This window comes from Gossypium raimondii, chromosome 5 (genome assembly GCF_025698545.1).
Source record: "Gossypium raimondii isolate GPD5lz chromosome 5, ASM2569854v1, whole genome shotgun sequence".
In the NCBI taxonomy this organism is placed as follows: Eukaryota; Viridiplantae; Streptophyta; class Magnoliopsida; order Malvales; family Malvaceae; genus Gossypium; species Gossypium raimondii.
Window position 1 is genome coordinate 30950120 of NC_068569.1, and position 16624 is coordinate 30966743.

At 33.1% G+C, this 16624-nt stretch overlaps 1 protein-coding gene across 3 annotated transcripts; it reads right to left on the reverse strand.

Annotated features, from left to right (window-relative positions):
• Positions 1 to 10078: 10078 nt before the first annotated feature.
• Positions 10079 to 15815, reverse strand: LOC105771148 (protein NEDD1). 3 transcript variants are annotated; one of them, XM_012592559.2, is made up of 11 exons: positions 15424 to 15815; positions 15087 to 15199; positions 14344 to 14604; positions 14154 to 14258; positions 14011 to 14076; positions 13616 to 13837; positions 12725 to 13282; positions 11573 to 12181; positions 11136 to 11309; positions 10914 to 11050; positions 10079 to 10823 (listed from the first exon to the last, which is right to left on the reverse strand). In XM_012592559.2, exons 1-10 carry the CDS (start codon positions 15581 to 15583, stop codon positions 10943 to 10945), a joined length of 2376 nt encoding a protein of 791 aa, XP_012448013.1. In that variant the 5' UTR covers positions 15584 to 15815; the 3' UTR covers positions 10079 to 10823; positions 10914 to 10942. The 3 variants fall into 3 exon arrangements, with proteins under 3 accessions (XP_012448013.1, XP_012448012.1, XP_012448014.1); XM_012592558.2 differs by having other exon boundaries at positions 10079 to 11050; XM_012592560.2 differs by having other exon boundaries at positions 10079 to 11050; positions 15087 to 15219; positions 15424 to 15565.
• Between the last annotated feature and the right edge of the window lie 809 nt (positions 15816 to 16624).

Here is a 16624-nt window from a genome sequence, read left to right on the forward strand (position 1 = left end):
CTCATTAGTTCATATAAGAAGTATCATATAATTCAAGCAATAGTTTCAACCAAACAAGAAAACACGAAGATTAATAAGTCCCAAAAATTAAACAATCCGAAAAGTCCATTTAAAACCCTTGAAAATGTTTTATAAATTGTCTAAAATTATCTAGGTTTCATTCTAAGTCTCTTGCCCGGGAATGTCCCACATTGCCTTCTTGGGGTTTTATAAGGTTGATGCATATACTTTAGAAAGAAAGTTTGTGCGATGGATCACTGAACTGTCACCCTTCTCACTATTCTGCGCACTACTTATCTGAAGGGGAAAAGAAAGATAAAAAGATGAGCTCGGGAAAGCTTAGTGAATACGCATGCATACAACACTCGAAAACACATCAATATACCAAACAACTCACATACAAACATATCAGATATAACAGTTCGCATATCATCAGTTCATATATATATCCAACCCAGTTCAGTTCAGTGATATATTGGCAGTTCGTGAAAAGGAATTATAATCGAATAATATACTTATTAGATAAACGGATCTCCCAAAACATACCCTAAGACTCATAGAGTCATTCAAATTGCCATATAAGTGTAGCATGAATGCTCACACTCTTCAAAAAACACATCGTTATGGTCCCTTGTGAATAGAGCATTGCTCGATATTCCCTTATTTCTCTATCGAATCACCAGGCTACAATACCTTATCACATAATATAGGCGACCACTCATAATCCTATGGCATGCCAGCTATATCCAATAGTTCCAAAAATTTACAATGCCAACGTATCACAGTAATACACATTTACAGCTCACATCATTTTAGGCTCACCATTTTAACAGAGCTCGCAGTACCACCACACGTCACAAAACAACAGGGTTCACATATGGCCTATATTCGCATGCAATATGGGTCATCATAACATCATAGGTACACACAGCATAATAGACCTCACGTTTCATATGGGTTCGCAATTCACATTATAAGGTTCGCACACCACATTTATACTTTGACATATATATATATATATATATATATATATATATATATATATTAGATAATTCAAACCCTTTTAATGCAAAGTTATATGTACATATTTTATTTATAAAAAAACCTGCGCATGCATTCATTGCATATAGCAAAACCCCTTTTTTCATGTTTATATGATAACTATTTGCATATATATATTTAACACTTCACATAGTTATATTATATGACAAAGCATCAAGCATTAAGCTCGCACTCACATATAGGCTCGCACAATTTAAAAGCACGGTTTGCAGATTACAACTCAGAGCTCGCATGAAAATATAACAGAGCTTGTATGCATATGTCAGGGTTCACACAGTAAATAAGAAGGTTTATATAGCATAAAAAAATACACGCATACAGATTCATGCTAAGGGTTCGCACGTATTACTTGACTACCTCTCATGCTCGACCTCATTTTCAAGTACAGTACACAGAGTACTCACCTTGTTCACCACAACATCGACTATGTGACCTTCTCCTTGCCTTTGTCTCTACTAGTTGATGTTCCCCCAATATTTTTAGTTTTGCATGAACAAATACACATCACATATTGTCTAAAACAATTTGTTGCATTCACTACTCAACTGCAACCCTCTTCTTATGCTAACTTTGACAGTTTTTTTTACTTTACTATTACTTGTCTTTATTTCCTAATTTTTTAACCTCCTACTTACATATATTTGTAGATTTAGACTATTAATTAAAGGTAACCTCACTAAACCCTATTCTTTCAAAAACAACCACTGTTCATCATCTTCCTCAAGAGAAAAACCCTTTGGTTTATAAATTTTCTTAAAAACTTTGCTAAATCGGATTGTAAACCTTTTATTTTTATTATTATATTTTTTTAATGCTCTTTGAAAATCATTTTAGAAAACATTTCATAGCTTTGCTAGCTTCGATCCACCATTTTCATGAAGCCAAACATTAAAAAAAAAGATTATTCATATTTCTTATCTAAATTGTAGATACTTTAGCCAAAAGCTTTTCATCCGGATTTGATATGAAAATAGATTGTTTACCATCGATCTTGCTATCCATTGTGACTCTTGGGCGATCCGCTTAATAACCGAACCAAAGTTTAAGAGAAAAAAAATACTGTTTTTCTTAAGAATTTTAAAGAAGAAAATGGTGCTTGTCTGCTTAGAAAATACCATGTGCAAAAAATTTTTGAGAGCAAACCAACTACCAGACGCAACAAAATTTTGAAATAAAGAAAGTGTGGAAACGTGAGGAAGAAAATAAGTAGTGTTGGCTTTTATAGCCAAATCAATTAATTGAAATTGGTTTATTTATCCTATAGATCCCTCCTAATTCTACCATTATTTTAATAAACCCCCCACTAATCATTAGTCATAATTTACCTATTTAAGTTCTCTAGTTTAGCTTCTATTCCTATTTCGTCCTAATTACTAACGTGTTTTTTTATTTTTTCTATTTCTAATCTTTAATTTAATGCCAACACTACCGACTCGGTTTTCAGGATGTGACACAAAGAGTTGTTTATTGGAAGTTTCAATCTCTTCAACTATCTGGAATCCACAAAATTGTGGGTGCTACCAAATTCCACCAGAATAACAATTTTCGCTTGGCCTATCGTGGCAGATAATTGCATGGTGTTGTGGCCTTGGGTCCATTCAAGGCATGCACAGATAGGATTGGTGCAACAATATCACTCTCATTTTCCAAAGTGTCTAGTTTCTCAAGGCAATCTTGGAACTCCTTTGACGTATGACTCCTATGCTCAAAATTGTGCTCTAGATGACAATCTATCACTAGCTGATACATCTATGATCTATTGCATTTGTGCCCTAGTGTGTATTTGGCTGTACATCAAAAGCACAACCTTTTCCTTCTTCTCTCATCCTTCTCAGTTTAAGAAAGAGCTTTTGTAGGTAACTTATGGTTTAGGGACGCAATATGATGATTCCCTGGGCTCGAGAAGCTACTAACAGTGTTGTGACTATGTCCTTTGCTAATGAAAAATAGTATCCTAACATAACCAAAGGTGCCCTCAAAAAAACTCTGTTTCTTAAAAGTACTACCAACAATTTCTTCCATTTTTCGAGCAAGTATATGTCCTTCCACCAGAGTAATGGGCTTAAACAACCTTAAAAATTGTTCAATCTCAGGTTGAAGATTGTAAATAAAAATGCTTAAAGCATAGCTCTCAAGTAAATGTAACTGGTTGATGAGGCTCACAAAATTATCATGATACTAGTCCATTGTACTAACCTGTTTAAAAGCCACCAACTCAATCATAGGGTCCAAACATCGGCCAACACCAAAATGATCTTTCAAACCTCGGATCTTTCAAGCCACCAACTCAGTCATCGGGTTGTATCACCAAGTTATTAGTTCTCCACAACACTCGTCTTACACGGCCTGATATTAACTATAGTGTTAATAAGGCTAGTCAATTTATGCAAACTTGTTAGACACTCATTGGAAAGCCATTAAGTGCATTCTTCATTATCTTAAAGGTACTATGCACCATAGGTTGTTTTTCAAGATTGGTCAAGATTTTCTGTTTACGGGATAGTTCGATTTTCACTAGGGTAGTAGCGAGGATTATCGACATTCCACTACCAGATATTGTTTTATTTTAGGCTTTAATCCTATCTCTTTGAGCTCTAAGAAACAATATGTTGTTTCTTATTCACCGTCCAAGGAAAAATATCCAAGCCTTGCTAATGCATTGTGAAGTTGTAACAGCCCATTTTTCAGTGGTGTCAAAAATAGTGGTTTCAGGATTACAAAACCAACGAGTAAGTTCATAAAATTAGTATTTAAATTATGCAAGTCAATAATAATTTTTATATTTAATTTTGATTTGAGGAATTTTAATTAATTGGATTAATGGTTAGTATAAGTAGTTTAATTCAAAGGTCAAGTGGTTTTGTAAATGAGGTATTAGGACCCCATTTCCGTAATTTAAGGTCATAAATATTTTAGTAAATATTTAAAGAGTTGTATTATATGAGAATAGAGGTTTGGTCCGATAATTTTGACGATTGGTTGCTTAATTAAGGTAAAAGGATTAAATTGTAAAAGAGGTAAAAGTTAATCGCTATAGATTTAAAATTGTAAATGGACCAAAATGGTGATTAAACCATGGTCAAAAAGTCCAAGCGGTGGTGGATATGATTAATCCACTAGCCTTTGGGCTATTTTCTTATTAAGTCCTTATTAGTTTAGGATTAAATTAAAATTAAGCTTGTTTAGTTAAAAATTTAAAACAATTGAAGGACCAATTGTGCAATTAAACCTTACTTAGATGGTAATTATACGATATTTATAAATATTGGACACTTATAGACATGAATTAGTCATTTTATAAGTTAGATTAAAAGGTTAAATTAATAAATTACAAAATTAATTAAATAAATAAAAGATAACAAAGGTTAAAATACATCATCTTTGTGAATCTTCTGGGGAAAGAAGCCCTAAACACCATTTTTAAGGCTTGGGAAGCTTTGACCAAGCTTGTCTTTCAATTTGGTAAGCCGATTTTAACCGGTTTCTTGTAATTTTTATGTTTTTGAGATCGTTGCAACTAGATCCAGCTGACCCGTATCTCTATTTTCAAAACGGTTAAAGATTATGGATTATGTCATTGATGAGTTTTGGATATTCTTAAAGTTTTATGGTAAATTATTAAGTTTGGTTGTTAAATAGGACTATTTTGTAAAGTAATTTTTGGTAATTTTAATATTTTAAGACTAAAATGTTAAAGTGATAAAATTACAAGGAATTGATGTGAAAAAATAGTAAATATGGGCTGTAATAGGGTCCTAAAAAATTCGGCTAAGCTTGAATTTGGTTGAAAGTGGTTAAATTGCAAGTTTGGACTTAGGGATTAAATGTATAAAAGGTAAAATGTTGGGAAAATTTTGTAAAAATGTATAAAAGGACTTAATTGTATAAAACTAGTTAATTATGTTGTTGAAAATTGATAATTAAATAGAATTATTATTTTATATCAAGAAATAAATCGATCAGGCTCGAATTGCAGATAGGTTAAAGTAACGGATTGATCGTTGTCTCGATTTTGACTTCATTTTTTTATCAGGTAAGTTCATTTAATATGATATCAATTATATTTTTAATTGTTTATGAATGTTAGAGCTTAAATGATATAAAATTACTAATATTAAATTGATTTGTTGATAGAATTGAAATTGTAAAAAGTTACAAAAATGATAATTCCTGATATCAATAGAGACAAGTTGCATTCGTACTTAAGACCATAGTAAGGCTATGGAAACTATGCAGACATAAGACCATGGTTGGACCATGGCAGTGTATATATGTAAGACCATAGCTGGGCTATAGCATACTGATGGTAAGACCATAGCTGGGCTATAGCATACTGATGGTAAGACCATAGCTGCGCTATAGCATACTGATGGTAAGACCATAGTTGGCCTATAGCATTCTAATGATAAGACCATAGCTGGGCTATGTCATACTGATGATAAGACCATAGTTGGGCTATGGCATTCTAATGATAAGACCATAACCGGGTTATGGCACTATGAATGTAAGACCACGGTAGAGCCATGGCAATGCACATGTAAGACTATAGTTGGACTATGACATAATATGAATAGTGTATCAAGATTTTAATCGTCTTTCCAGTATGCGTCAGATGGAAATACATGAGTATCTAAATGTGACATGTGAAACGATAAGCGGTTCATAATAGTATAAGTGTAAATGTGGTAAATTTTGTATTATCATTATATGTTAAAGAGATTACGCATTGTGATGGTAAGAAATGTGAATGTATTGAAATGTGGAAATTTGATTTGAACTAATGTTTGAGCATTACTCACCTGTTGTGAGCTGTGATTGACAGGAATTCTAATAATAACCTTGTTGACAGGAACTCTATTCATTTATCTTATTATTTGAATTATTATATTTAATTAAGTAAGTTTTATTGTTTAACTAACGAAATTACTAAGATTTATGAAAGCTTACTTGTTTCCTTGTCTCTTCCTTGTAGATCATGTTTTGTGAAAATCGAGAGATCGGATCAACTCGAAGAATTCACATTATCCGGGATCTTTTGGTAGATTTTGAATTCAATTTGGTTTATATGGCATGTAATAGGGGAATTTGGTTATGTTCTGTAATAGTTCCTAAATACTTATATTGTATAGTTGTGCGCATATGATGTGGTTTGAATAACTTTGTTAGGTATGCATGCTTAATTCTAAGCTTAAGCATAATGGATGAATGTGATATAATAAGATTGGCTTGAGTTAAGTATGACATTTTGAGATTCATTATAGGTCATTAGAAGCATGTTTGTAGTTTGTATATGTAGTTAAGGAAATGAATTGTGTAAGTGTTGAATTGTGGTGCCATTGATGACACATTGGTTAGGATTTAGGTTGATTGTCTTGGCATGCTTTGAGTGTCATTGAAATGCATTTTTTAGGTCTTATACTCATTTGTTGAAAGTTGGTTTAGGTACCAAAGCATTTGGATATGAAATGAGCAAGTTTTGGGCATACACGGCTTGAGACATGGGCTGTCACACGGTCGTATGTTACAGACGGGCAACCCACACGGGCGTGTGCCCTGAACGTGTTAAGTGCAGATTTCACACGGGTTGACACACGGCCTGCGACAAGGCCGTGTGACCCAACATCAAATTGAACATGGTCTACCATATGGCCATGTGACCCCTATTTTGAAAATTTTTAGTTTTTCTCTGGACTTTTTGATTTGCTTCGAATTGGTCCCTTATTGTTCCTAAACTATTTTTAGGGCTTCGAAGGCTCGATTTAAGACCCATAAGAGTATGTTTTGCTTCGATCTTAATTATTTATGAAATTTTGTTAATTAATTTGGTAAACTTGATGCTATCTGTTATTGATTATTTTGAATTGTACGATAATACTTTGTAACCCTAATACGACAATGGAAGCGGTTATGGGTGTTATAGAAGTCATGTGGGTTCAATCACTATAGACTGAAATGGGTGTTTCTTTGCCACATACACTAATCACATGGTGTGATAATACTGCTGTAGTGTTTGTAGCAAATCTAGTGCAACATGCTTGAATGAAGCATGTAGAGTTAGATCTCCACTTTGTACGAGAAAAAGGTCCCTAGTGGAATTGTTCAAGTAAATTACGTGCTTATTGTGGATTAGATTGCATATAAATTTGCTAAACTGTTATGTGTCAATTGCAAGGGATGGGACTTGAATCCTACATAAGAAAGTAAGGGATTTCCTAATGGGATTTTATAGACGTAGGCTCTCCAACCTTAATAATTAGCTTTTGGGGTGTGATTTTCCAAAGGTTTGTATCACAAACCAATCGTAGTCACAATTTCTTTACTCATCTAAGACAACGACTTGGTGTTGCCAGCCCACATGATCTCTATGGCAACTCACAAAGGGCTTTAGAAGAAAGAGAAGTAGGAAGAGTATCAAGAATATATATAATTAGCACGTGTGTATAACTAATTAGTTAATGAGTTTAAATTTTTTGACCATTTTTGTATCAATACTCTTCTATTTAGTGAATAAGTGGAATCATTCTCTTTCACTGCTAATCTCTTGTTTCTATTCTTTGCATTTCTCTCATTATACAGATTTGTTACATGAATGCTATACACAACAAAAAAGTGGATATGTGGGTTCCAATCCAGCAATGTGTCTAGCCTTCTTTTCCTTTTATTACACTTGGTGGCCATTGTGACTGGAGAAGACTATCTTAGATGGGGTTGGCATTAGCAACAGTGTTATCATTTTTTGGTTTTATTTTTGTCATTTTATTTTTGCTTAAAAACCAATTTTTGGTTTCTTGATCAGTAACCTAAATAAAATAATGATGTGACAAACTATGTATGTGTTAGCCTACATTTGTTCCACATCTAATCCTTTCAAATTTAAGGTAGGTAGAGGAAGGTAATATAATTAAAGTTTAAGTACCAAAATTTGATATTTTAAAAGTAGTGATACCATATTAAAAGATTTAATAAAGTGCATGAGTCATTCATGCTATTATTCCATTATATTTAAGCATAAAATTTTAAGTGACTTGAGCAATGTACTAGGTTTTGGACTAGTTTTGGCCTTACTGGCTAGTGTTATGGATGGCAAAAAAAATCTAGAATTCGATAGTTTTCGACATGACCCGATTAGTTAGGGTTGGATTTTTTTTTTGGAAAATTGAGTTTAGGACGAGTTGGGTGAAATTAGAAAAATAGTTGGGTTAGGGTTAGAGTCGGGTTTGAGATAAATCTACCCTACCCCAAGATATTTACAAAAATCCCCCTAAAATATAAACATATATTAACCTTTGTTTTCAATAAATAAAAATAAAAATAAAAAATAAATATATTAAGTTTTAAGTTCAAACTAAAAAAACCAATCTTCTTTGCTTCAAAATAAAAAAAATAAAACAATTAAATTAAATTTGAGGTGGGTTGAGATGGAATCAGGTCTTTTATTAAATTTTGGTTCGAGGCAGATTTTTTTTCTTAAGAGTCAGGGTCGGGATATCAATTTCCATCCCTAGTCGGTGCACATCATTCCAATGGAAAACTAGAACATCCAATTCTATGTTCCACACTGGTGAACATTTTAGTCTACACTAGTCACGTTGACTTGTTTCACTTAATTCAGATTGTATTGACAAAAACATTGTGCATTGACTGATGCAGTAAAATGTTAAAAAAACGTGAAATTATTTTTTATTATTTATAATGATAAATAATAAAAACTTTAATTATTAAGGTTTATTACTTTAAATTTTAAATTAAAACTTAATAAATAAAAGAAGAAGTAACAAAAGCTTCACGAACACACCTTGTATATATTTTTATGAAACTTCTATCTTATATGTTTAGTATGGGATGGATTGTTGTAGATAATCTTGTTTTATTTTTTTAACGTATGAGATGATTTTTCCCGTTTATTTTGAATTTTTCAAATAATGGGTTTTACCTGGAGTTTATCAATACTTTAATGATAATTATATATATATAATTTATTTAATCTCTTTCATTTTATATTTGTAAATAAATTTATATGTATATATTAAATATTTTATAAAATATTGATAAATTCAAATCAATATGCTAAAATAGATTGATACCAACACGTACAAATTTCGATAGAAAAGCAATGCACTTATCGTTATGAAATGAATTCAGACTCTACGTAAAAATAATAAATTATATATCACCAATAACACAATTTATAAAATTTTAAGTTTGGAAATCGCTCAAAAAAAAGTAAAGAATTACAAGACTTAAGCTTCTGATTAAAAAGTCAAATTTAGCTATAATAAATACCTAACTCTGCTGACTACTCCTAGCTTTACCTAGTGACTTGAAAAACGAGAGAATTTAGAAATATCACAAAAAAAAAAAAAACTATGACTATTGGTATGTTATAGATAAAAGAAAAAAATAAACTAGGCTAGTTAAACCAATAGTCCAACCATTCAAAACTAACATCTACAAGCCCACTAATCATTTAAAAATAATAAATTCAATCAAACCACAAATGACCTTGTGACTTTAGGCTTGATCAAAACTATACACAAAATGGATATTTAAATATAGTTAATTATCTAATTATTTAAATTATTTATTTAAATCTAACTATTTATTCTAGAATAACTCAATTATTTAATTTGAAAATTGTTTTTCAAACTGAGTCGGATTTTGGAAGATCGAGTTTTTCTCCTTCCCATAAATTGTACAAGGTAGATTCAACTGATGTAAAACAAATTTAATTTTACATGTGAGATTATGAGTACATTAAAATGTCAAATTATTTGATTTGAAAATTGTTTTCAAACTGAGTCGGATTTTGGAAGATCGAGTTTTCTCCTTCCCATAAATTGTACAAGGTAGATTCAACTGATGTAAAACAAATTTAATTTTACATGTGTGATTATGAGTACATTAAAATGTCAAATTATTTGTTTGATGTAAAAATTATCAACCCTTAACTATTTAGAACAAATGAAATTCTCAACCAATATAAATATCTAATTGATTCCAAACTATAAATATCAAATTTATTTAGAACTTGTACTTGTAAGAGCAATGAATGAACAATTCAACAATCAGTTTGTTTTTAGTAGAGTACATACATAGGAGAAACTACAGCATACAATCAAAATATTACAGAGCATAATGGACGCAAAAACAAACAAAATTGGAAAGAATCCGTATAACGAAAAATGGGCAAAACTCATACATGACATATGCACAATTACATAAGTAGGACTCAAACCTAAGTACTTCTTCTACCTTAAGCAACAATGCCAAGGTCTCATTGGCTCAACTATCAATTTGTTAGATATGAATCGATCATAGAATCATATAAATCTGTAAAACTAATTAATTTCACACCAACAATATATATTCTTCTAATCCACCAATCATATTTTATACCCTATTCAAGATGATCACCTATGCTTGAGTTTCAAGTAAATTAAAGTATTTAATTATTTGTTTGATGAAAACAAGTTCCCACTGTTGAATAAATTAAAAACTCTATACTTTGTATTTCTTTGAAAATACATTTTTCTCTTGCAAGATGAGGATTTGATAAGCCTAAAACATATCAAGATGTAGTAAGTCAGGGAACTCAGATCTACAAAGATAAAACCCTGTTAAAAGCTTCATTTTTCAATCAGTTGAGAAGCATTTCTGTACATTGTTTCATGGAAAATCTCTTAAGCCCCTGTACTGTTCTCCATAAGCACCTTTTTTTTTTTACCCATTTTTGCACCAACAATTGCGGAGAAGCAATTTTACTTCAAAATCAGACAATAGCCCATATTTATGAAACAGAAATCATGATAAAAACGAAAACAGTGAGGTGATAAGAAGAGGCATTTGCTAACCGGACATGATAATGCAGTTTAATCAGTGGTCAAAGCAATTGACGAAGCTGCTGGTTTTCTTTCCGGAGAGACTTAACCTCTTCCATCAGTTCAGCTTGGTTCTGTAGAATGGAGCTCATCACACGAGACATCTCCATCTGTTTGGCGATTCCACAAATTAGAGCAGCAGTTTTTTATGAGAAAGCTAAAGCAATACAAAAACAAGAGATGATAGGAAGATACCTCCTGCATGTGGAATTGTCTTAAGATTTCAATATGAAGGTTCCTCATATCTCCATGAATGGATTTCTGAAATGAATCAAGGGTTTCTTCAAGAGTACGTTGAAATAGCTGAAGAGTGAAGTTGCTTCCTTGCTGGGGATCAGGTTGAGGAGCCTTGTGGAGTTGTGTTCCTCCCTGTTATAGTTGGAATCAATGAATCATCATGACCAAAGAAAACTATGGAATCATAGAAGTTCATTAAAAAATATTCATCATGGTTGACTTCACCATTTCAATGTGTAAATGACAGTAGAATATTGAAAATGGTGAAACCATCCATGGTAACCTGACCAAGCAGGAGGATTACTCAAGCTAGACCTCCACTCTTAAAAGCAAACTGTCATATAAGAAATTAAGTATAAAAGCCAACAATAATATAACCAAACCAGGTTTCATACATTCATAGCTGGAAGAATTCCTGATTCTGCTCCAGTAAATGAATCAGACCTCAATAACAAGCTATTTAACAGCTCTTCTCTGGTCTCAGCTCCTGTTTTCTTTGTTTTGGGGGAAACCACCAATTGGGAAGTTCCGTCACTGAAGGCAGATGTAGTACTAATTCTCTCAGCGTATGTTGAAAACCTTCGAGGCAGCCCTAAAGATGCTAGTTTTGGTGAGTCAAGGCTGCCTGCTCCAGTAATGCCTTTTGAACCAAGAGACAAAGCAGACATGGAGCTGGATAAATGTTCAGGAAATCCTAATGACGTCTCCTGACTTGAAGAGACATCTTTTGTGCGCAAGTTTTCATAGCTTATGTCATAACTTGTTAATGAGCTAATACTTGTCTGACTGAGCATTGACGATTGAGTTTGTCCAGAATAAGTAGAGCTTGTTGTCAGACCACCAGAAGCCTCCATCCCAAATCGAGATGGCAGATGGCGGAGGTGAGCAAATTTATCAGATATCTTATCACCACCCCACGCTTCAGGAGGAGTGATGGAGGCCTCTTCACTCTTGGATGATGGTGTAGGCATAGATCCTAATGACGTCAAAGATCTTTTGTCATCCTGCACTAGTACGTGGTATACAAAAATCTTTATGTGGGACAGAGACTGGATTAAGCATGAACAACAGATCTATGGCTAAAGAGCGTCCGATATAATAGTCTGAAATAAGTAATTGATTACAAATGAACATTGCAGAAACGAGAGCTCTCTGCAGTGAATAACTAGTCTGATATTTTGTTCAGTAGCAGAATTCTGCTTCTTGGATCATAAACTAACTTTATTAAAAAGAAAAAAGGTCTCATATTTTAAATCTTAGAAATACTTAAAACATGCCAACCCAATTTGTTAGCAAGTATTTAGAACACGTGTGACCTATTTTACTCAATGAAATGCACACTCAAAATGCTCCAAACATACGAAACAATGCACAAATGGACAATTCACATTCTATGCAAAAATGAGGACTAAATAGTATAAGCACAGTAGCACACTAACTTAGAACATTAGCATGAAGATTTTAGAGTAATATCCTGTACACCAAAACCAAAATAAATAAGCCATGTAGCAATGTAATGCATGACAGAAGATGAAAAAGCGCAAAACCTGTTGATACATTGAACTGGACTTCCAATCAAATATTGGGTGATCACCAGCTCCATCATCAGCAAAAGCAAACCTCCTGCTAGAGGGAAACAGAAGGGAGGAAGGACTCTTATCAGCGAGTAGATGCTCTTTCTTTGCACCCTCATGAATATCCCACAACTTATCGAGTGAGGGTGTAATCGGTTGAACATCCACAACAGGGGAAAACACATCCATATCATCCTTGAGATTGTACTTAGAGTGAGGAGCATGTAATCTCGTCAGTGTTCCACCAGGCCACAGATGGCTTCTATGTGGAGTTTCCATAGAAGAAGACAGATTGCCTGTGCTTGACACTGATTCACTACTACTAGTAAGAAAAGATACTTCTGCAGGGCCTGATCGGCCACCAGAAATTGCTGTGGATACTGAAAGGCTCGATGATGTCACAGATGGAAGTGGGTCAGGCATAAGAACAGAATCCTCCACTGGACCCCCCAAGAGAGCAGTCTCAGCAGCGCAAGTACTCTCATTAACAATTACTGGTTTTGATCTTTGCCAGCATAAACTTGAAACAGCCTGATGGATGCTATAAACACTTAGGATTTAAAATGAATAAACAAATCAAGGTTCTTAACTTTCAAACTTATAACCTAAAGATAAGATTATCACTAGTATGCTAAATTTACACAGCACTCTTTAAAGTTGGAGCACGAACAAGCAAGCAGTGAAAACCTATTAGAAATCACTAGTTCCATCATAGAACACGATCCTTGATAGCAATACGATTCATTATTATACATCAAGCTTAAAGTTCTTATGAAAAATAGAAAGAAAGTAAAAACTACGGAAACTTATCATGTCTGGACCATATATTAAAAGGTGTGATACATAGAGGAAAAGAGAACTGACCTCAGAACTGCTATAAGCGCGTAGGACAGTAAAAGGCTGTAGTTTTCCCCGAAGATCATAGAACGCTACTCTACCATTATTGGTGCCAGCTGCCAGTGTCCAACCATCATCTCTAAATGCCAATGAAGTGAAAGGTGCCTCATGAGAAATGAAAGCAGAGGGTCTTCTAGACCCAGTATCATAGGTGTATAGCTTCTTATCCAACCCAACAGTAGCAATTATCTGTCAAAATGGAAAAAGAAACTTGAAGCATCAGAACATTTAGCAAACTTTTGAAAGATGTCCTAACCATAAAAACAGCTCACTTCATTTTGAGATCCCAGAAGAAGTCCCAACCTTTTCCTTTAATTAAGCCTGGAAAAAGGAGGAGAAGAGAATGAAAAAGAAATAGAGACCTTATCATTGGATGGTGAGAAGCTAATGCCAGTTGTGGGTGCAGAGTGCTGCTTCAACCAGGAAACCTGTAAAAGGCAAATGTATTAATTATGTATTTGAAACAGCAAGAATATTGAGATACAGAGAGATGAAGAAAAAAAACCTTTGGGCTACGACCGGTGGTATCCCATAAATGGATAGATCCATCGTCACCAGCAGTCACCAAAATGTGTCGGCTGATCCGAGAATAATCAAGTACACTCAGTACCTGGTCTTAAATTCCATAATAGGATTAACTCGCAAACAAGAATTAGAACTTAACATAGGCACTCAAGTGCAACAAAATAAACAACCTGTTCATTAGGATCTTTTAGTTCAGCAGCCCTTGCCCCAGAAGCAAGGTTATGAAGAATGAGATCCCCACTTTGGCTGATGGAGGCCAAGTGCTCATCTTTGCAATTGTACATAACACCTGTAATTGTGCTGGTATGACCCCTTAACCATTTGATGCAACGCTTCCTTTGCAAATCCCATATCTGTACAACTTGACCACTTCCCCCTGAACATATGTATCTGGACCCCTTGTTGCTAAAGCTAATAGCTAAAATAGACTCCTGCAAAAACATGGGAAATTTTACTTGATAAATTAGAGTTGAAAGCCGATAGCAGTAATTGTATCAAACATCCGTAGCCTTGGAAACTGATTAAGGAATGGGATTAACGATGAAGCAAGTTGTGGTCTCATTAATAAATAATCAATTTAGGATGCAAATCGTAAAAACTTGAGGGACTTAATTTTGCAAATGAGAGCACAAGATTTTTTTTCGTACATCTAAGTTGACAGCCAATAAACAAAGGATGCGCATCTCATAGGTAACTTCTATTTCATCATGTACATATCTCCAGTTAAAAATCTTATTGCATCGAAAAATGTAGTTAGAGACATAACATAAATAAATTTGGAATTTGCCAATGATCTCAATAAACATTATATCCGAGTCCAAAAATTTATACTGCAAACAATCTATCTATACGTACTACCACAATATTCTATATTTTTTTCTTTAACAATGTACCAAACCTAAAGGAGGATTACCTCAATGTTATCTCCACAATCAGTCCCAGCAACCGGAACTGTCCACATCCTCTGCCCATTTTTCCGCCACAAAGATATCTTCTTATCTTCTCCGGCACTCGCTACCACTAAGTCTGCCATAACATCAACTCAGCTGGAATCAATTCAAACAAAACAAGTATATAAAGAAAAAAGAAAAAGAACTGAAATTCTCTGCATAATTGCTAAATTAATCTTTAATAAAGTTCTAGTAAGTAAAAATATGGAGTGAAAAAAAATCACATCAACCGAACAGATCGTAGCAAAAGAAATGGGGAGAAAAACAATGTTAATTGAATAGAGAAAAAACAGAGCTTACTAGTGTGGTTCCACCTAACCGAATTGACAAAGCAACTCGGAGAAGGTGAGTAACTTAAAACGCAAGGATCGTTCGGTTCGAGCTTAATGTCGAAGATTTTCACGGTGTCGCCGCCGCTCGCCGCTAGTAACTCCAGCGACGGATACGGTCGATTCATCATAATACTATTTTATATATATATAAAGAAAGATTTTCCACCAGGAGAACTTTGTGGATGATTAAAAATTAAAGGGAAATGAGAAATTAGAATATTAAGAAAAATCAATTAAAAATGATTTGATTTTAATCAGAATTCGGTGGTTAGAGAAAGTGTAAGTAAACCCTATGGAAAGCAAAAGGCGAAGAGAAGGGACGATTTCTTTTTTTAAATTGTAAAGGCGACCCATGGCCGAGCCTGGCGATTCTGGTTCAGCTCGAGTTAAATTCAGATTAATAAAAAATTTATTTATTCAAATTCTATTTTGATTAAATTAAACTTTTTTAAGGCAAAATTATTTCGTCGATGCTAAATTTTCTTTTATATTTTTCTCATTATATAGGGTAAGTTTGGGTCATTTAAGAAGAAATTTTTGTAATGTGGATACCCAATTTTTAAGCTGTTTTAATTTTAGTCACCCAAATAGCAGTTCCACCTTCATTTTTGTTACCCGATGACTCTCATGGTTACCCAATTTCTATTTCAATCTTATTTTGATTTAAAAAAAAAAATGATCTAATGTTTCATTCATAAATTTTAAAATTGCTGCGAACTAAATCCAGGTTAATTTTTATTTAATTTATAATGATTTTTAATATAAAAATATTTTATATATTAAAATAATAAAAGTAATTTAAAACTTGTATGTGAAATCTGATTAAGTTTTAATTCGATTGACATGTACATTGATAGGAGGACGTGGGTTCGAGTACATTAAAACGTATTATCCTCTTGTTTATAGGTTGAGAGCACTATAAATAATTTTATTTCTATTGTGTTAAAAAGATATTAAAACATATAATGAAATTATTATAAAAAAAACTTTTATAAGAAAAATGGATGGAATTCAATTTGAATTGGATTGGTTATTTTGAAATTGATTTAATTTCTATTGAAAATCAAAATACGTTAAGATAACTAAAATTTTATCATTCAACTAAATTAATTCTAACTAGGCGCAAACCTTATTTATTATTATTATTTACCCAAAATCCTTATTTATTA